This window comes from Heterocephalus glaber, unplaced genomic scaffold, assembly GCF_053883595.1.
Source record: "Heterocephalus glaber isolate CG9 unplaced genomic scaffold, H.glaber_assembly_v1.0 deba00000347, whole genome shotgun sequence".
NCBI lineage: Eukaryota > Metazoa > Chordata > Mammalia > Rodentia > Bathyergidae > Heterocephalus > Heterocephalus glaber.
In genome coordinates this window covers 56,619,842-56,641,971 of record NW_028258143.1, presented here as the reverse complement: position 1 = coordinate 56,641,971, position 22,130 = coordinate 56,619,842, and the positions used below count along the sequence as shown (strand labels likewise).

General features: G+C 37.7%; 2 protein-coding genes across 2 annotated transcripts in view; one reads left to right on the top strand and one right to left on the bottom strand.

The window, feature by feature from the left end:
• The window catches only part of Agps (alkylglycerone phosphate synthase), a 141,790-nt gene extending 129,894 nt beyond the window's left edge, over positions 1–11,896 (bottom strand). The window contains exon 1 of the mRNA XM_004857740.4: positions 11,506–11,896. Within this exon, the coding sequence (XP_004857797.4) occupies positions 11,506–11,747 (242 nt within the window). The 5' untranslated portion in view covers positions 11,748–11,896. The remainder of the gene's footprint in view (positions 1–11,505) is intronic.
• Nfe2l2 (NFE2 like bZIP transcription factor 2) overlaps positions 11,849–22,130 on the top strand; it is a 138,426-nt gene continuing 128,144 nt past the window's right edge. The window contains exon 1 of the mRNA XM_087200843.1: positions 11,849–11,969. The gene's annotated coding sequence lies outside the window, so the exon portion shown is untranslated. The remainder of the gene's footprint in view (positions 11,970–22,130) is intronic.

Below are 22,130 nucleotides of genomic sequence, written 5' to 3'. Positions count from 1 at the left end.
ATGTAGTCCAATGCTATCTAATCCAATAAGGCTCTTTTAAAGGAAATTGTTAAGGATTTAATCCTAAAAAGCTTATTACAGCATCCTTTGTAATTGAGAAAAAAAAAACTGGAAACAATTAAATGCAATATTATCCTAGTTAAATAAATTATAATAACCGCAATACTTTTTATAATACCATACTTTTTGAGTCTCTAATAATAATGTTGCACATTACTATTTCTTGGCATCAAAACTTAAACACAAGGCCTGGGGATTTAGCTTAGTGATTTCGCTGCCTGCTGCGCAAGCACAGGGACCTGAGTTCAATCCCTGGTAACAAAAAAAAAGTAAACACAAGATAGAAACAATAGTTTGAAGACATTTTTACAGGATGATTTTACATATATATGCTTCAGTCTGAAAGGATTGTTGCCAAGGCGCTACAGTGGTTATCCCCTAATTAGTGCAGATGTCCATCTTCATTTTGACTACTGATTATTTTGTTTTTCACAAAATGCATAACATTTCAGAGTAACAAAATTATCCTTCCACTTTCTTTATAATTACAAAGTAAGTGCTGGACATTCTGTTGTAGAATAAGGCTATAAAATGTTAAAGGCCCCTATCATTATAGCCATATCGGTTTTATAAATGTTATTCTACTGTCTACATTCTCCTACCATAATTCTTCTAATTCTGTTCTCATCTACATGTTCTCATCAATGTTTTCAGTCTCACATTTAAAAAATTTTGCAAAACATTCTGACATAGACTAGTACTCTCCCAAACTTTCCTGTCTATACTTCTTTGAAATAAAGTTGCTGTATCAATCACCATTCCCTTCCCCTATCTTTGTTATGGAACTTAGCATCTTGCAGTAATAGAAAACAAAGTCTTCCTTAGTACTCAGATGCCCCTTAGAAGGCAAAAACTATGTGTTGATCCTCCCCTGTGATTAGCACATCAAAGACACTGAATGAACTGCCAACAAACCTGGGTAGATGAAGTTTCAAACAAGTGAAGAAATGGCAGGAGAGCACCTATCTGATTTAAATGAACCTAGAAGTTATTTCCCATGACCCTTAGCACTTAACAGTATAATTTTAGAGTTACTGTTCAAATCTAAGAAATCACGAGAAAATGGTAACAGAAAATGGACAGGCAATGCTCCCCAATTCTCAAAATTAAAAAGATCCCCAAAACAATAAACCTCATAACCACCAAGCAAAGGTCTTGCAAAGAACAGCACAAGGAAAAGTGTAAAAGCTGGACATTATGGCACAAATAAGAGACCTTGCCCCCAAAAATAAACAAGACAAGTAAATTAAAAGCTCAGGTTTAAAAGGCACAGACTTTAAATAACAAACAGGGGGGCCGGGGATTTAGCTCAGTGGTTCCACCGCCTGCCTCGCAAGCTAAGGACCCCAGTACCAAAAAAAAATAATAATAACAAACGGGCAAGTGGATGTGAAATGACTCCTCAACTAGCCTCCTTGCTACTTTCCTAACAGGCCATACATTCATTTACCCTTTGGGTATTTTTATACTCTTCCTTGGTCTAGAATACTCCTCTCCCTAGATATCCATACAGCTTAACTTTGTCATCTTCAAATATTTGTTATAATGTCATATTCTCAGTAACATCCTATTTAAAAATTGAACAGTAACATCCTACCTCCTTATTCTCTCTACTCTTTTTCCATAGCATTCATCACTTTCTAATTCAATAATTTACTTGTTTATTTTGTTTAGTTAGTTATCCATTCCACTCATTAGAATGTAAGCTCAATGAGGGAAGAGAACTCAAATGATCAATAGATACTTTTTAAGACACAAAATGGATATGATACCTTGTAAAGGGGAGATGAATAGGGCTTGATGATAATCAGTATAATATCAAGAAAAAGGTCTAGACTTGAAATCTAGATTCAAATCTAAGCTCTACCACTCACTAGCTCAAAAGTGACCATTTTCTGACAAACGTCTACAAATTTCAGATTCTGACTTATGAAATGGGTGGTTGTGAGGACCAGATAAAATAATCATACATAAGAGCAGCAACATGAGGGATCTTAAAAGAATAAAAAGAAGTTCAAGATTAGGGATTGAAAGATGTGACTAGCATTAACTTCATTTGGGAAAGAGAAAGGACAGAAAATGAATTATATTCTAATTGACAGCTGTATTGTCCCACATGGTATCACTAGCCACATGTGTTTACTTACACTTAATTAAAATTAAAATTTTTAATCCAGCTCCTCCATCACATTAGCCATATTTCAAGTGCTTAACAGCCACATGTGGTTAGTGGATACCATACCACACAGGGCAGAACATTTCTATCATCACAGAAAGCTCTACCGGACAGTGCTGATCTACAAAATTTGTGTTGACAACAAAATATTTGGTTAGTAGAATGTGTGACATGTTAAAAGCATGACAGAACTCAAGTAACTATTATTTTAATATCCCTAAAGCTGGTTTCCAGTACAGTTCAAGTACCTTTAGAAGAAATACAAAATCCAACCAGGTAATCAATCTGAATGGGAAATGCAAACTTCTGTGAATATGATGAATAATTCCTATTACTTGATTCCTAGATCTCAGAAACATGAACACTCCCCCACTTGAGGATATCAAGTTTCTGACAGGGTAACTATAAATAGAATTTGGAGACTCCTGGTGAGGAGGCTGGCAAGAACCTCATCGGCATATTGGCTGAAACCTCTGATTAGCAACTTCAAACTTGCTGGCCAGACCAAATATTACATGCAATCATACAACTGTTTTCCAAGCTGAGTAACAAGATGTTAACTACACCTCCAAATCTCAGCTAGAAGGGAAAAGTAATCGCAGGAGGGTTGGTGATATAGGTAGCACACTGAGTTCAATGTGCCTCCCCACACACACATGAAAACAAAGTAACTGCAGAAGCCAGTGCACAACTGCAATTCTAGCTACCTGAGGTGGCCAAAGTGGAAGAATTTCAAGTTCAAGGCCAGCCTTAGCACGATCTTGTCTGAAAAATAGCTGGAGATACAGCTCAGCTCTCCACGGGTTCACTCCACAGTACTAAATAAATAAAAGTTGCTGCACTTACTGGAATGGCAATAATCTTCCTGAGTAAGTAACCATATTCCCACTACTAAAAGATCCAGAATTAAATATACAGATACTTAATAGAATCAAAGACATGTTAATGTTCTTGTTTTAAGAAAACTATTCAACCATCGACCGGCTGCCTGGCAAGCGCAAGGTCCTGAGTTCGATCCCCGGTACCAAAAAAAAAAAAACGTTAACTATTCAAACACTAATCTTTTATATACTTGTAAAACCTGAGAATATAAACAGTAAGAATGACTGACTTATAATTCAAAATTAAAATGTATGCCTGATAAAAGACTTAGACTTATGATTTTAAGCTGAAATTTTACAAGCTCATAAATAATATCTGAACACTGCAAGAATTTCATGGTCAATGTGTTTAAATATCCAATCTCATATATTTATAAGAATTATTTAGTATTTGGGAACATTTTATTACCTCAGAAAACTGATGTACTCAAGAAATTGAATACACTAAATACTATCTTAATGATATTAGCCTCTTTCTATGCAGCAATATCTTTAAAAACACTAATTGATGTGCACTTCATATTAAAAATTTTTCAAATTTTCAAACCAATAACAGAATGGATAAATTGTGGTACATATTTAACCAATGGAATTCAACTCAGCAATAATGACAAAATTAACAACTATACCCAACAATAGGCAAAAATATTCAAAAATAATACTGAGGGAAAGAAGCCAAAGTCGAGAGTATATACACGTTATGATTCTATTTCATGACTTCATTTATATAAAGTTCAAATAGGCAAATCTAAATTATGGTGCCAAGCCAGGCGTAATAGCACAGACCTGTAATCCTAGCACTTGGGAGGCTGAGGCTGGAGGACTGCCACAGGTTCCAGGCCAGCCTGGGCTACCTAGTGAGTTTAAGGCCAGCCTGGACTACATAGTGAGACCCTGTCTCAAAAAAAAAAAACCAAACCAAACAACTGTGGTGCTAGAAGTCAAAGTAGTTATTAGGGTAGGAGAAACCATAGGAAGGAGCAGGAAGGAAGTTTCAAGGGGAATGGTAATGCTGTTTCTTTAAATACTGACAAAGAATATGTGTTCATTTGCAAAAAATAAACTGTAAACTTAAGATCTGTGTGTACATTTATTTTTTAAATACATTATGTAGTATAATAAGTAGCTCAACAGTTTCTAAAGTAATAAATGTGTGTGTGTGTATATATATATATATATAATATACACATTTAGAACTATTCAAGTAAGATTTTAATCCATGTATCCCCCTCCCCAAACTATCTCAGGACTATCAAACTATATGCATTACATTTTGAGAAAAACTAACATATCAAAAAAGAGAAGGGAAGAGAAAGGCAGATCATGAATAGCTGGAATAACAATAATTCTGATGTGCAGCTAAAGTATGTAGTAGGTTATCAAGGAAATAAGAAATAAACTTTAAAAGCTAATTAGGACAGTTTCTCCTGGAGGACATTAACTGCCCTACCAAGAAAAGTAGGTAAAGTATTTAGTAGCCAATGGTGATAAGACATACTTATGAAGCACATACAATATTGTTTAGCCACCACCAAGTTTCAGCCCATTCCCCTAATTTCTCCAAAAATATTCCAGCAATACTTCTATTCTCTGGCTCCAGTTTCTAATGTGAGAAGACTTCAGTAAGAGTAATGTTCCTGGCCTCTCCCCAACTCTCAGACACTCACTTTCTCATGGAAGGAGTGATCTGGCTAATCAGTGAATTCTGAGAGAAGGCACCAAGCACATGAGGTCAGCCCTTTCTGTCTTTAGAATCTATCCCTTCCATGAAGGGTACCATCTAGTGTCTCAGAGGTATGTATTAGGCTAACGGAAGCTGGCTCTGCTCCTGCAGAGGAGGCCTTCTGTGGTCCAGCACTGAGTCTATCTGATTCAGGGTACCTGGTAGTCCATCCAGATCTAAGCAATACTCTCCAAACAAAACAGCTTTAACGGCTGTTATTTTTGTCTGTATCCTGTATACTACCTCTCAACTGATTCTGAATTCAGATGTTTGGACAGAGATGCCATGCAATATTACCCCTAAAACTCAACAAATAAAGACATCACTATTGCAAGACAATTACTACTTTATGCCAAGAGGGTAGACTCTACTCAGGATCCTTTGATTTAGTTTAGGGTTGAAATTAACATATTAATCTGATGATCAGCAGAAGTTATCTTAATATACAAAATAAAATCAAAAGAAATAATACTTAAATCCTCTATAAAGTATCTCATCTGACTGCAACAGCATTTTCTTTCTTTGCTGACTAAAAACAGATGACTTCATTTATTCCCAGATATTTGAAGTTATCTTAATATACAAAATAAAATCAAAAGAAATACTTAAATCCTCTATAAAGTATCTCATCTGACTGCAACAGCATTTTCTTTCTTTGCTGACTAAAAACAGATGACTTCATTTATTCCCAGATATTTCTATTAACTGACAACTGAGTAGATGGCTCTCCAGTAACTTCTTGACATAAAGAAGTCTATTTAGAGGTCTGGTTCATCTCAAAACCCACTCTAGAGGAGAACAGTACCAAATACTCCTAGAGTCTTCAGAGTTTTTGTTCATTTGCAGTGCAAAGACAGCCTAAAGCCAAGCAGTAAATCAATTCTCCATGACCTCTTCTTTTTACCTCTGAGGGTTTTCCACAAGAAAATCTACATGTAAGTATCATCTACTTTTCAGAGTTGCTGCCAGAATTAAATGAGATAATGCACACAGTAACCTTTATAGAGTGGTGCCATGTTGACTTATTCAAATTAAAACTTCTATTACTACCATCACTAAAATTCCTGGCTAAGAATTCATAGTATGCTATTTCACTCAACATTACTACCAAAATAGGCTCTAATTTTGTTAACTGGTTTTAAGTCGTAAGTCAAGTCATTTGTGCAGATAATCTTTACCACAGAAATACATCACCCTTAAGGCTTGAGGACGCACTCTGGGAAACATTTACAAGAGCTTAACTCAGCTGTATTCCATCTGGAAAACATTTATCAAAGCTGTGGTTAACGTTAAACAATGTATTTTATGTAAATGAAGTATAAGCAAGTAAATTAATTAGCAGCATACTTAAACATAATAGTCTTTTAACCTGAACCAGAAGAATTTATAGCCTCTGCAAAATTTGCCAAAGAGCAGTTCCCACAAATGCAAACCACAGTGAAGTTGAAACCAAAGTCATAACTGGGAAAGTGGTTAACAATGTAGAGTGACAGAAGTCAACAACTAATTTTTTCTCTTTCTTTTTAATCATAACATTTTAATAGCTTTTTGAGGGGGTACCAACGATCAAACTCAGGACCTTGTGCTTGCCAGGCAGGCACGGCATCACCAAGCTAAATTCCCAGCCCTTAGTAGCTCTTTTTTAAAGCTGAAAAAAATATAAAATTAAGGCATAAAAATGTCACATATGTAGCTGACATTTACTATGATTTAAGAATCTAAAATTGCATCTAGAATCAAGTTTAAAAAAAAGAAAATTATACATGGAGGAGCATGCACTTAAAAGTGTTGGGGTCCAAAAGTAAACTGTTGCCCTAAAACTGCTCAGCAGCTCAAATGAGAATATATTCCTGGCTAGAAGTCACTGGACCAACTCACAGGAGACCATATGACAAGTAAGCTACAGGTTTTGGTTGATCATTCTTATTAAAGGTCCACATCCCCTCAGGATTCTCTCATCTATTTTCTATTTTCATTTGGTTTCCAAACTCCTTAGCCATTTAGTGACATAATATTAAAGTATTATCTAAAGCCCTAACTTCCAAAATTCTGAAATACATCCTTGCCTTCCCATTCTCACTGCCATGCTCAGTTTAATCCTTCATTATTTATCACCCATTGTGCTACAACAGCACCCCCGCCCCACCCCTGACCAAATGATCTCCATACGTCCATCCTAACCCTTCCTCTATCCACTCTTAACACTGCAGCTTGGGTGACTTCTCTCAAACTCAAACTCAATCTGTTCGTGTCTCTGACCAGCTTAATTCTTTGAAGTGTTCTCCATCACCTATCCACTCGCCCCTCCCTCATTTTTCTTCAGATACATTCATTACTATCTGACATACTATACTGTCTGTTCACTGTCTCCACTCCAATTAGTAAATAAGTTCCATACAGGCAGTTTTTACTCACTGCAATATGTTACCTGCATGAATGCACGAATGAATAAATGGATGTATGACCCACAGGCCAAAGACCTCTACAACCTGCCACTGGCCTCTTCTCTTTAGTCCCACCTCCAATATTGAATTGTCTAGTAATCAATACTGACTTGATAGTGATCAATATTGAATACTGTCTATATTGAATACTGAATTATCTAAATACAACATACACTTTCACATTCTCTTGTTTTGCCATTTGCTATTCCCTGTGTGTGGAATATAAACTCTCCTCACCATCCATTCGATCAACCTACCAAACTATCACCAATATTTTATTGATTTATTTACCTTTAAATTTACAGCACTGGGACTTCACATAGGCTAGGTAAGCACTCCACCATGGGGCTAAATACCCATCTCTATCACCAGTATTTTAGAACTCCAGAAAGTTTCCCTTAATATCACATACAATATTTATATCACTTTCTTTTCTTTGTTCTTTATCTACAGTGGTTCTAATTAAACTACTGGAACATGTTACTTTGTTTTTCCTAGGTTGTGAATTCTTTGAGGGCAAGGACTATTCATCTCTTTATCTTTGGTGCTCAGCACATTGTCTGTTATAATGCAACCACTCTGTAAATGTTCACTAATATATGCATGACTATTTTTATAAGAGGAATGAAAGCATCAAGTTTCAAAAAGTCACCAATCCAAGTCCATGATGAATTTAAGAATAATCAGTGATAAGATAAAACAATTACAACCAAAACCATCGCTCAAAAGAGAAGGAGTAATACACATATCACCAAATGATTTCAAAGACATTCGGTTGTAATCACATCTATTGGTCTATCTTGTTCCTCATTTGTCTTCCATATAGGGTCAGTTCTGTTGCTGGCAATCTGAGGCCCAGCTAAGCAGTAAGAAGTAAAACACAGGGCCAGGGATTTAGCTCAGTGCTTTCGCCGCTTGCTGCACAAGCACAAGGACCCAAGTTCGATCCCCGGTACCAAAAAAAAAAAAATCAACCAAACAAAAAAAAGAAGTAAAACACAGACCTAGGTTTCCCATGAATAATCAAGTAATCACTCTCCCTCTCCGAGGAAATTTTTGATGTTCATCCAATACAAGTTAGTGTTGTAATTTATGTTTAGTGAAAATATTAGTATTCTGATTAAACTTCAAAGTATTTGTGCAGGATTAGATTTTACCATAGCCATCTAACTTTTAAACCAAAGACCAGAGCTTCCCACCAGCTGTGACATATTGTCATAGATGGGCTATAGTTGCCACCTGCACTCCTGATGTCTTCAGTCCTTGGAGTAGCCACAGAGGGAACCCTAGAGCAACCAGACAGGGAACCCTAGACCAGTCACCTTCAGCCATAAGAAACCTCATCTATTTCCCCAATATAAACATTACTATTTTTACTCCCACAAGCCAAAGCCACTAATTCCAACCATAAGGAAAATGTTTCTTTCTTATTTAGTTCTAATAGTGTGAACCCGCATATAAATGTACAATCACACACAGATGTATACAAATGAATAAACATAAACAAACATGAAGCCATGAAGAAAAGTGAGAAGTCAAAGAGCTAGGACTGGAAGTCCCATTTGACCCAGCTATTCCCCTGCTGGGGATCTTCCCCAAAGAATTAAAAGAATCATACCACAGTGATATATGTGCACTCATGTTCATAGCAGCACAGTTTGTAATAGCTAAAACTTGGAAACAGCCCCAATGCCCATCAACTGGAGACTGGATCAAGAAAATGTGGTTTTTTTAAATAAAATGGAGTACTACTCAGCCATCAAAAATGAGAAATTAGAGACATTTATTGCTAAATGGATGCACATCGAGATGATACTCTTAAGTGAAATAAACAGGACACACATGTGTAAATACCGAATAGTTTCTCTAGTGTGAGAAACTGAAAGTGTAAATAAGGACTAAAAGGTATAATAGATAAGGTGAAATAGGAAGAAAAGGGGTAAAGGGGAGGGGGAAGTAGGAGGGGTAGGGGAAAGGAAAGAGGGGAATGGAATTATTATGAGAAAATGAAAAAATGGAAACAAAATCTTTGTAAATAGGGAGGGGTGGAGGGGTTGAAGGGAGGGTAGAGGAATGGGGAAAAATAAGAACCAAGAGAGATTATGTAAAGGTGCAAATTTCCAGTGATGAATGTCATTATGTTGTACACCTAAAATGTACCAATAAAAGGATATACAAAAAAAAGAAAAGAAAAGTGAGAAGTCGTAAATGTAATAACAGCTAATATATCAGCAAATATAACATTAGTGTAGATAGAGGGTGGAATGTGATCCTTGATTTTTCTCTCTTACCATTAAGTGACCAGATTCTAGAAAATGTACCTCCCAATTTTTTTTCCAATTCCCAATAGTATGCCTTAGTTCAGAATCCCAACATTCCTCACTGGAATAATAGATTCCTAATTGGTCTCTCTTGTCTTCGGACACTACGAAAATCACTGTTACTATTTGTTGAGGGGTTATGTAACAGGCATTGCACTTAGCATTTGGTCTTTTATCTTGGCATTTTTCTATTCTCACAGTAACACTGCAAATCAGAAATTATGATACTCATTTTTTAAAATGAGAGGACAGAAGCTCTGAGACAAGGTGACTTGCCCAAAGTCATAGAGGTAAAATTGCTTAGTGGAATTCAAACCCAGGTCTACATTCCTGGCCATTATATTGCTATACTACTCAACCTTCTTCAATTTAGTCCCATTGTGACCATTCTGAAAGATAAATCTAATCATGGTTTGCCCTACATAGAAAACCTGTAAACAAGCTTCACCTTTCAACTCCTCCTCCCTTGTCGCTGATGCCCTCCTGCTTCACTAAACTCACAGCAGTTTTCTCATCTTGTCTCTCACTATGAACATACAACAGTATGTCAGTATGTCTGTCTACTCAGGACATTTTTCCTCTTTGACAGACTATTTCCAATACAAATTTCAAGATTTACTTAGACAATCTTTATTCAGGAACGTCTTTTCCCTAAACCATACCCAAAACTGGGTAAATGCCTATGTGCTACAACTGTCAGTTAAGATTCTTGGGCTGGGGATTTAGCTCAGTGGTTTCGCCGCCTGCCTAGCAAGCTCAAGGACCGGAGTTCGATCCCTGGTACCAAAAAAAAAAAAAAAAAATTCTTATCACACTGTACTGTAACTTTACTTAATCAGCTATTACTTCCTTAAAAGTAAATACTGCATTTCAAAATCTCAAGTGCTGCTAGTACTGTATGTATGTGGCATAGGACTCATACATGTTGAATTAATGATTTGTCACTGGGCACTGAGGTCAACTTGGTGTGTTTTTTAATTCTAAGCCCGCCACACAACACACATGAAAACCCTGCAGCGGACTTGTTACTATTTTTACATTTCTTCATCTGTTAAATAGGAGAAAACTGCACCTACCTCATAGCTTGGGAAACTGTACAAGAAATAATGGATTTAGCACAATCCCTGACACTTTGAAAATACAAATTAACATTCGCAGCATCCTTTTTCATTCCCAGTTAACCCATGCTGACAACGCTACACCTCAGAAAACAGCTTCTTCCAACAGCTTTCATCAGAGAAGTTTTTCCCAAAATGTCGAAAATTTAAGATCTCTTACAAACACTTTTCATTCATAGAACCCTATCTTTTAGCTTCTGGCTATACAGAGCTCAGCAGATAACATCACGCTCTGAATCATTATCTAGTGTTTGCAGTTTATCGCTTCCTTACCAACTCATTAGTTTCCTCCCTCAAAGTAGAAAACCATCCCCCTAAGGAAGCTGAAGCCTACCCTACAGAAGCAGTCAGCACCTTTTTCCAGAGCATCACTGGCCCCATTCCTACCCCCTCCCACCCCAACACCCAATTTTTTTGCGCATTAGAATCCTTGTGATTATCTAGCACAAATTTAAATCTCCTCGGAGAAGCATAATAGAGTCCCTACTACCAGTTCAAAGATCTTGGCCCCCAAAATACTCATTCATGAGAGAGAATGAATTCCCGGCATCAGTTCGGTTACCTGCAAATAGAAGACCAAAATCCATCGCTCCATCCTGTCCCCTTCCTGACAGAGTCCAGAGTGTCGTCCACTCACTCTCGAGAGATGAGTTCGGAGTTTCAGGGACCCGAATGCCTTCCGCCCGCCCGCGTCAACTCCCTTCCCACCTCCCCGTGCCTTTCCGCAACACAGGCCCGGCCCGGTACCTCGCCGCCAGCACCTTCCACAGACCGCTACTCACCGCTTCTTGGGGATGAGTCCCGACTCCGGCGCGACGGGAGCGGCCGTGGGCGCCACCGTGGCCACCGACGCGGATCTCCGCGCCTTGCACTCATTGGTACTCAGAGACTCCTGGGGCCGGCCCAGTAGATGGCCCGAGAGAACGCGCAGCCTCCGCCCAGCGCGGGCCCGGTCCGGGTCCCGGGCCGCCGCAGAGCCGGAGCTCGCACCTGTCTCTCCCGCTGCAGCCGCCGCCTCCGCCATGGCTTCCGTCTTGTGCCGCCGCCCGGACCGCTGGGCGCGGGTGAAAGGTCACTCAGAGCGGCGCCCGGCGCGACCATTCGCTGCGGCGCATCCCGGCAGCCACCGCGGCAACTGGGCGGTGGGTGCCATGCGCCGGAATCTTCACTTTCTCTGCGCCCGCCCACCGCGTCCGCCCGCCCGCCCGCCGCGGCCCCTCCTCCGCAGCGCGCACCTGCCCCGCAGGTGAGTTCCAGCCCACCGGGATTGGCCCAGCCCGGGCTGGGCAGGTCCGGGAGCCAAACCGCGAGCGCTCTTGCAGTACCGCGGGGTGTGACCTGGGTGGGGCCCTAGGGTGTGTCCAAGGCCTCGGGAAGTGCTTTCGAGGCTAGACGCCTGGGACCTGGAGAAGTGCGCGGTTCTGGTGGATCTGACCATGGAGCCAGCGCCTTCCTTTCCTGGAAGTGATCCAGTTACTCTTCCACCTCTGCTTCCACACACTCAGAACTGATCCTCATTGCCTCTAGCTCTTAGACCACATAGCTCTGTCATTTTCTCGTCATCTGCTTCGTGCCTGGCATTGTGCTTAATGCTAGGTCTCAAGTAAGCTCGGTTTGAGAAGTGCGAGAACTGAAGCTCCAGACATGTCTAGGTTGTGCGAAAGCATAACGCTAGTAAATGCTTAAAACTGAGTTGCAGTTCCTCTTTCCGGTCATTACTGTGTTCTCTGCTTTTCCTCGCCCTAACGGAGGCAGTTTTTTATTATTAAAGATAAAATTAGCCAAGAACTGTTCTTGATTCTATTATTTACAAATTGTCTTCATTTCTAGAAGATAATACTTGGTGAATTAGTGCTTTACAACTCTTTTCAGCCAGTGTCTTGCTTAATACTTAATTCAAACAAAAATCCTCAACTGCATTGGCCTGTGTCATTCTCTGTCGTGACACCGCCTTCGTTATGCCTTTATTATAGTGAAAAGAAAAATATTAACAGAGGACAGAAGAATCTGAACAACGCCTCATACCTAGTACTAGATATTGACAGCTGACCTCTAGGGTCTTGCCAGCTTCCAAGACTGAGATTATTTCTTTTTTTTTTTTTTTTTTTTTTTTTGGTACCGGGATAGAACTTGGGACCTTGAGCTTTCGAGGGGGTTACTGGAACCACTGAGCTAAATCCCTGGCCCTGAGATTATGTCTTTACAGTGAACTTCCAAAGAGCCCCAGACTGGTTTAAAACTACCAATTAGGGTTAGGCTAATTACTATTGAAATGCCAACTCCAGCCTGCAGCCTGTTTTTATATAACTGTCACGATAATGCTTTTTATATCTGAAAAGGTGTTTTTGGAGGGGAAGAAGGAACACAGGGAATGTATGACCTTTTCGTAATCTTTGCAGCAACCCAGTGGCACTGGTTTCTTTATAGTAAAGGATAAAGGAGACAGTTAAGAGGCTTATTTGAAATAATCTGTGTTATCACTGGTATAGTTTTCATGCTATTGTTTTATTCCACCAGTAGAGTTCTGGAGCACTAACATTGTATGTTAAAACTTACTTACGTGGGGGGTTAGAGGTGTAGTTCAGTTGTTCAGTCACTTGCCCAGACTGTGTAAAGACCTGGGTTCAGTCCCCAGAACCAAATAAACAATAAACAAACAAAGATACATTTGGTTTTGTTTGTTCATTTACAAATTCTAAAGTTGAACTTCCTAAAACAAATTTTTGCCCTAGGTATGAACTGTACTCCCAGTTCTTAGGGTTTGAGTTTTGGGAAGAATTTCAGGGACTGCTACCACAGCTTTCAGGACCTTATTCATGCATACGAGAACATGAGGCACATGTAGCCTTTTCCTAGGTTTTTATAGCTGAAAAAGAGAATCTTTAATTGGTTTGCATAATTAAATATTGAAGGCTGGAAGCCACTAATTCCTGACTTTTACATGTATGGGTCTTGTTTTTGTGCACACTGTCACAACAGCAAATCTGCTCCTGCTTGGCATTTTCTGATAACCAGAACATTTGATAATAAGAGAGAGCCTAGCTCTCTCTCTTCTGTACTTCACCATCAATTAAAGAAGTTGTCTCATCACAAAAATTTAAAACTGACTCTGCCTTCCAATGTCTCATACATTATCCTAATGACTTTTGTCTCAGACAAACCCTGGTCAGTTGAGATACTTACGATTCCCACAAAAAAATCAAAACCTCACAGTTAGCAGAGCCATCTCAGTGAAACTGAACCTTCTGAGTCCTGGAACACCTGGCCCTTGGTAATAACCTGGATCCCAATGGAGAGCAAAGCACATCTCAGAAACAAAGGGTGAACACATGACGTGAAATAAATGGAGTGGCTTTTTTTGCACTTACGATGTCTCTTCTAATTTGAGACACAAAAAAAGTCTGAATAAGATGGATCAGCTGAGCCTGGAGATGGAGCTCAGCAGTAGAGCTCTTGCTGAGCATGCAGAAGAGCCTGGGGTTGATCCCCACCAGCATTAAAAAAAGAAGACAGAAAGATAACTCCTAAAACATGAAACATATACCAAATTTCTTTATGCCCTGATTTTCATGACTTCACAGCTGCTCAGTGATCCCTAAATATAAGAATTTTTGCACTTTATACCTTTATATTGTACACTTTAACACAGATAAGGATAAAGCATTAATTGTCACAAAGCAGGCATCCATGCAACTACCATCTAGGTTAAGAAACACTGCCAGCAACTAAAAGTCCCCATTATGCTCTTCACACTTCCTACTTGCTGAGGTAACCACTGTTTTATGATAAACATTTTGTTGTTTTTCTTTATGGTTTTACTAGGCAAGCATCTTTTACCTAGTTTTGCTTGTTTTGTTTTTGTACTTATGTAAGGGGAAACTTCTGTGTGTTTTTTCTTTCTCTCAATGTTATCTTTATGAGACTTATCCATATTTTTTATTTTTTTATTAGTATATGTTTGCGCTACATCATTTTCGAGGATTGGTATATTGATATAGCATTTCATTTTCTTTGCCATATAGTAGTCTACTGAATGCATATTCCAGAGTTGATCTATTTTACAATTAATAAACATTGAGATGTTTCCAGTTTGGTACTATTATGAATAAAATGGCAATTCTTGTATAGCTCCTTAGGTGGAATATATGAATTTCTGTTGAATATTCATGTAAGAATAGAACTGCTGGGCCGGGGATTTAGCTCAGTGGTTCCGTCGCTTGCCTTGCAAGCGCAAGGACCGGAGTTCGATCCCTGGTACCAAAAAAAAAAAAAAAAAAGAATAGAACTGCTAAGTCATAAAGTATGTGTATGTTTAATTTTAATGATAATGAAGTGCCAATTTTTTTTCCAAAGTAGATTTTTTCCAACTTCTACTACCCCAGCAGTATGTGAAAGTTCTCATTGCTCTGTATCATTGTCAGTCTGGTTAGTTTTAGCTACTATGTTGGTTGTGTATTATTATTTTATTTAGCTACTCTGATGGACATGTATTATTAAAACTTTTTGGCCTCTAAGGTTTTGTTGCAATCTTAAAAACTGAGACTCCCAAAGAGATTCTACTTATGTTCATATCTCCCTATTTATCATATTAGAAATTAAAATTGAAAAATATTTAAAACATTTATCAATTTATTTAAAATAATAATGATAAGCCAAAGTATATTATAGGTAACATATTTAAATTTAAAATAACTATACTTCCTCTTTGAAAAGAATGCATAAAAAAATGCTATTCTTTTACATTCTTGCAAATCTCTTTAATGCCTGGCTTGATAGAAGACAGTTGGAATTTTGTATCTGCTTCTGAATTCTGTCTGTTGAGATATCAAATGCTATATAACCTCTGGATGATTTCATTTTATACTTATGAGTGAAGTGAATGAGAGTGAAAAAGGCAAATAACATCTGGCTTATGAAATTAGTTTTGACCTTGCTGACCTCTGAAAGAGTCTCAGGGATCCAAACAGGTTTCTAGGCAGCCTCTTTAGAATTGCAGCTCTAAAATATTTCTGTAGATGCCCACTAAAATGTTTACTTAGGACACCCTATAGACAATTGCATGCCAAACACGGTTAATGACATTCCCACAAGAATTAGTATGTAGGGGCCCCATACCTCTGTGCTTTGTGTGTTCTTTTCCCATTTAAAAAAAATATGCAATGCCATCATTTATAAGACAAATGTGTCAGAAATATTTAAGGCATAATTTCATGCTTTGATACATTCTATGTGAAATAGTTTTTCAATTTCATACAATCATATTTTGAACATCATTCTTACACTTAAAAGTCAAATTTCCAGACCGAATCCATGAATAAACAGATAGATGAGATCACTGAATTTGTGATATAACATGACTTAAGTGACTTTGTAAGATCAACCTCATTCCCATTTTCTCCTCATCAAGTTACTTTTGTCATTGCATTTAGATCAGTGGTAAATAGTTAAAGGATGTTCTGTGCCAGTTATTCCCAAGATGATTTTTTTTAATGCTATGGAAGTCATGGCCTGGAAATTGTTTACTTCAAATCCGAGCATTTGGGCTTTTCATACCTCCAGGTTTCTTTTTTTTTTTTTTTTTTTTTTGGTATCGGTGATCAAACTCTGGTCCTTGCGCTTGCACAGCAGGCGGCAGAACCACTGAGCTAAATCCCCGGACCCCCTCCAGGTTTCTTAGTTCCATTTATCTGGTCATCTTTATGAATTATGGCCAACACCATTCAACACACAAGAGCAAATGCTATTCTCAAAGATAGACCTTTTCTGTCTTATTTCAGATACAAATTGTTTTTTGTCATTGATTAAAACTATTCTTCTGGGCAAAAATTTGAGGTGAATCATTATATGCACTAAGATTCCTCCAGAGCCCCAGAGAGAGAGCTGGGATTAAGACTGTTGTGACAAAATTCAGTGGTCTCCTGTAATTAGCTCTAGCTAACTGCTTTTGGCCACTTCAGGGCTGTAGACTCTTCTAGGAATTTTTATTCTATATTCAGGAAAATTTACAGAGAAGTTACCTGCCTGATTAATTCCCTCACATGGCCCTCAGCCCTTTTCCCACCCATTTCCTATTATTTTCTTTTCTGAGAGAGGAAACTGACTTTGCCCCCAGTGGCTTAGGTTATGCTGTGAGAAAGCCACTGTTGAGTGTATTAGGAGTACACACACGTCTAAGAGTTCTTCCATCCTTACCCTTTCAGTCTGGTGTAACTGAACCATGGCACCACCTCCCACTACAAGCAGACATATCTCCTTGAAGCCTGCAGAGACAGGAAAGCTACTTTAAATCAAATGTTTAAAATGACCTATCAGTCACCCATGCAGTGTTCCCACTGTACTCCTAACTCTGCTACTGCAAGGAATGTCTGTTTTTCAAATCAATCATTTAAAATGTTGACATAATACATTAAATTTTTAAGCAGTGGTACTGTATATGGTAGTTTCTTCCTAATCTTCTTAATTTCTTTCCTTTTTCAAACACCTGCCTTTTCCTGTTTTTTTTTCCTTTATTTTACACCCGTCTTTATTCTTTTTTATTTTTTTTTAATTTGGGTCAATGTGATGCAGGCTAGAGAAAAACAGGAAGTATTTAGGGTCAGTAAAAAGAATAATAAAATAAGTTCATGAACTGAGAGCCAAAGTCATGAGAAGATAGCCAAAGCTAATGCCAGAAGGTCTCCCTAGGAGAGATAAACCTAGGGAACATGTCCCCAAAATAAAGCCCTGTGGATAACCACCAATAGCCATACTGCAAGGCAGGAATATGAAGGTAGTCACTAGGAGGCAAACAAATTCTGCAAAAAGGAGTTCTTTTTTGAATAGGCTCTAAAACAAAACAAAAAAGAGAACATTGTCTGATTCTCAGAATATAGTCCTGCAGATATATCCTAGATCTAGCATGTTTCAAGTTTGTATTTAAAATAATTACAAGGGGTAATGAAAATATATGGTGAATGTTTAAATTTAAAATTAAAAATGTATTATAGTAAAAGACATTACCATTAATTCCCCTCAAAATACTCCTCCTCTAAAACACATTTATTCCATTGTTCTTGAAACTTTCTGAAGCAGTTCTGAAATCTGCTTTCATGTCTTTAGGAGATGTGATCAGAATTAGGTGAATGCTGCTGCCACATGCCATCCAATGGAAAGGCAGAACTGTAAAAAGATTACAGTGTGTCCTTATTCACCTTACTCACTGGCTTCTGGCACCATTCTAATTCTGTCTTTTCCCCAAAGTCAAAATGACCATAAAAGGTAAATGTTTTGAACTGATTCAGAACATAGAGACAGCTGTGACAGCACAGCTAAAGGCAGCACCAAAGCAGACCTCCAGAACTGCCTCAGAAAGTGGCAGGAATAGTGGGATAAGTCCATTCCAAGCAAAGGTAAGTATTTTGAGGCAATTACTGGCAATGTGTCTTTTACTGTAACACATTTTTAAAATTTTAAATTCAGTGTATATTTGATCATACCACATATATGTTTGAAAGTATTGGGTGTTCATTTTTCATTTCTGTTTTGAAGGCATTCAAATATCAAAGACTATAAGCACATTTATTTATTTTTTCTTAAACTGCTAAAGCTACTGGATCAAAAGTAATGTTCTGATTTGTATATGTGTTGAGAATTGAAATGTGCATAAGTAAAATTTTAATTACAGGGCCAGGAATTTAGCTCAGTGGTTCCGCCGCCTGCCTCGAAAGCACAAGGTCCCAAGTTTGATCCCTGGTACCAAAAAAAAATTTTAATTACAATCATTTCTAACTCTTTTTTCAAGATGACCCATATGATCCATTTTTAAAAAAGCTTTAAAACCCATCCATTTAATCACAGCTCAGGTTAGAAGATGCCTGTGTAGAGAGCAGTCAGTCACAAGATGGACCTTCTGAAAAGAGGAGGGAGGCTTGGTGAGAGGTGAACATCAAGAAGCTTCCAACAGGCAAGCAGTGCACCAGCTGGGAAAACATCATACCAGATGCAACAATAACCATGAAGAAATCTAGGATGCATTGCAACCAGGGATTTTTGTAAATGGGAAGGGAGATATTTGAATAAACAAAGTACATTTTATGCTAGTTCTGAGTGGCACTTATACACTAGGGGTCAGGAAAATTGGCCTTCTGTGGCTATCCAGTGACCTACCATTCTGTACCTAAGCTCCAAGCACATTGGTAGTCATGGGGACCACCATCTCAGGTTCTTAACGCAACTTCTGAAGACCACACCTTCATTGAGGGGTTTTGTTTATTACAACCAGTCCCTGGATCTCAAAATATCAGAATCACAAAATATCAAAATCACTTACCTTAAAACCCAAATTTCAAAATAGAAATTTATAACATCCCCATAAAAATGTGTAAAAATTCAGTTTTACCTTAGAAGAAATGATGAAATATATACTGATAAGCAATTGTGTGACTTGCCTAAAATATAAACATATTTGAGCTAAATCACCTTTTTCTTAAAACCAGTGAGAAAAACAGGTAAGGCCATACCCCTGCTTCCCAACTTTGAAATAAGATTAATAAAATTACCTAGTCTTTTGGAAGAATATGATATTTTAGATTTTTATCCAATTAATCCTGTGCAGGAGGTAAGCAGGAATAAAGCAAGTGGATTAGAGAATTGATGAAAAAGATTGGTCATGTAAAAGCTAGAGGATGAGTACAAAGGTTTATATACTCTCTAATTATATATATGATTCAAATTTTTCATAATAAAAAGTGTAAAATTATATTTAAAATGTTAGCTCAATCTGTATTTTTTATTACTATTTCAAAAACTGCTTATTTTTTTTTAAAGTCTAGAAAATAAAGTGTGAAGAAGGATGAGGCTGAGGGTGTAGTTCACTGATAGAGTATTTGCCTATCACATGTGAGGCCATGGGTTCAGTCCCCAGCACCACAAAGAAACACATACACGCATGCACTCGGGCACACACACACGGTAGCATACATGACCTTTCCCAACACTCCCATACCAAATATGCTAATAATACCACTGGATAATATATATTGGTCAGTCCTAGTAGACTCAACTAGTTAACTTGAATGGCATGCATTCTTCCTCAGTAGTGATGAATATTCATACTACCCCATGTTTTTGAGATGAGCAAATCCGTTATGAAACACATTGTACTATTTAACCACCAGCACTTGTGAGAATTACAAGGTCCGGTCACATTGTGAGTAAATAAATGCCTTGGAGTAACGTGTTCACCCACTACAAGTTGAATGAACTTTGTCAGACATTATCAGGTAATTATTATCTGCAGTAGTTTTGGAGAACATCTTGATAAAGCATTGATGAGCAACTGCCACTTGCAGAAAAAGCAAGAGAGGTCATTTCTTCAACCTAACTATAAAACCAGCAGTTTACATTTCAATACAGTTGTAGTATATTATTTAACTATTGTTATATAACAAATCACCATAAAACTTAGCAGGTTAGAACAGCAAACATTATCTTATACCACTTCCAAGGCTACAAGTCATCTCAAGGCTTAACTGGGCCTGGATATCCCACTTTCAAGTTCAGCCACAAGGTTGTGGCCAACACCAGTTCCCTACTCTCACCCTCTCCATTGGCTACCTGAGTGTTCTCATAACATAGTCACTGGTTCCCCATACATAAGTGATCAGACAGAGAGAAGTAAGAGAGAGAGAATTAAGACAGCAAGTGAATGAGAGTGCTCATGATTGAGTTTGAAGTCATTTTTTAAATCTAGTCCTGGATGTGATTTACCTTCAGTTCTGTCTTATCCTGTTGATTATACATTGTAGAAAGAAATGACACAAAGATGTGAATACCAAGAGGCATGGATCATTGGAGTCCAATTTGGAGGCTGACAACTACAAAAGAAGTGAACTCCTAAGAACTAGAGATAAAATACATGAAATTGGACTTGCAAAAATTGTCTTTGCAAGGAATACAACTGGACCCAATCTTTCTGGGATGGCTTTATTACTAAGTTCAAAAAGGGAGCCAATGACTTCCAGTCACTTAAAACTTTGCTATTAATCTCTCTGGACAAAAGTAGATCACCAAGGTCAAGCACTCAAGCCAGGGGCTTACTGGACTTTATTATACTGTATTCATAGCTGCAGAGAATAGCAATAGCAATGACTGCTAAATTTTGTGTCATCCTCACCATTTTCAAGTGGGGTTATATGTCCTCTGCCAAAAAGCCTAGCTTTTTTTCTTGATTCATAATTTTGACCACATTAACCAAAGAATCATGGTAGAAGATAAAGCACAGCTTAGGGTTTTTGTCTTTGGCAAATTTAAAATCTCCACTCAAGAAAAAAATAATCTCCCATAACCACACCTGGAGGCCCTGGAGGAAAAAAAAAAACATGAGAAACATTAAATACACTGACAGACACTAGGTATTCCTAGGCCTCAATTTATACAGAAAAAATTTAACAATATGCCTCACTATCTTTCTCCATATTCATTTCTAAAACCACATTTATGTATGACTACTGGTGATTTTGAAAGACATTTTTAGGTTTCCTATTATGCTTTGAGAATGTATGACATCAATGCAATCTGACTTTGCTCACATTCTTGATCCCATAGCTTAATTGATGTAGGGTGTAGTGGCACATGCATGTAGTCCTAACACTGGGGAGGCTGAGGCAGGAGGAGTGCTATGAGTTTGAGGTCAGCCTGGGCTACATAGTGAGTTCAGGAACAGCCTGAATTACGTAGTGAGAGCTTGTCTCAAAACACACAAAAAAATAATTTTTTTTAAATTAAAAAAAATGATGTAGATAAACCATCATATTTATTCAGTAGTTATATTTATCAGACTTTAATAAAGTGCAATCTTTTGATAAGTAAATATCATCTCATTGAAAATGGAGATTAATAACAGATCCAAAAGTAGCCCAAAACACGGAAAACTGTGCAAACTAAAGAATGATTATTGATAAAGGGAAAAATAAATGCCTTGACTTTACTTTCATTAGAGCTGTAGTGAAAAGAAATAGCCTTTATAATAATTTTACATATTAGTAAAAGAGAAACTTATTCATTTTTTACAGTGAGATAATAAATTAACTTTCTTCAGTGGTGAGAGTTTGATGCATATGACATTCATTCTGAGTCTAATAGTCACTATCAATCATTACTTCCTCCCAGCTGAGCAGCACTTTTAATATACTGCAATTCTGAAGCACAGATTTTTTTTTTTTTTGAGTCTTCTATTGATGCTATCAGAACAAGTGGAATTAGTGTTGTCAGGTGTTTTCTCCCTGTCAGGATAATTCATTGGTAGTTCTTCAAAGGAGACTTTCTTTTTGATACCACTCTAAAGAATAAAGCACCAATACAATACCCCTCAAATAATAAAATTAAGTTTCTTTATCCTTTAAGAAAGAATTAAATAAAAAAAAATTAA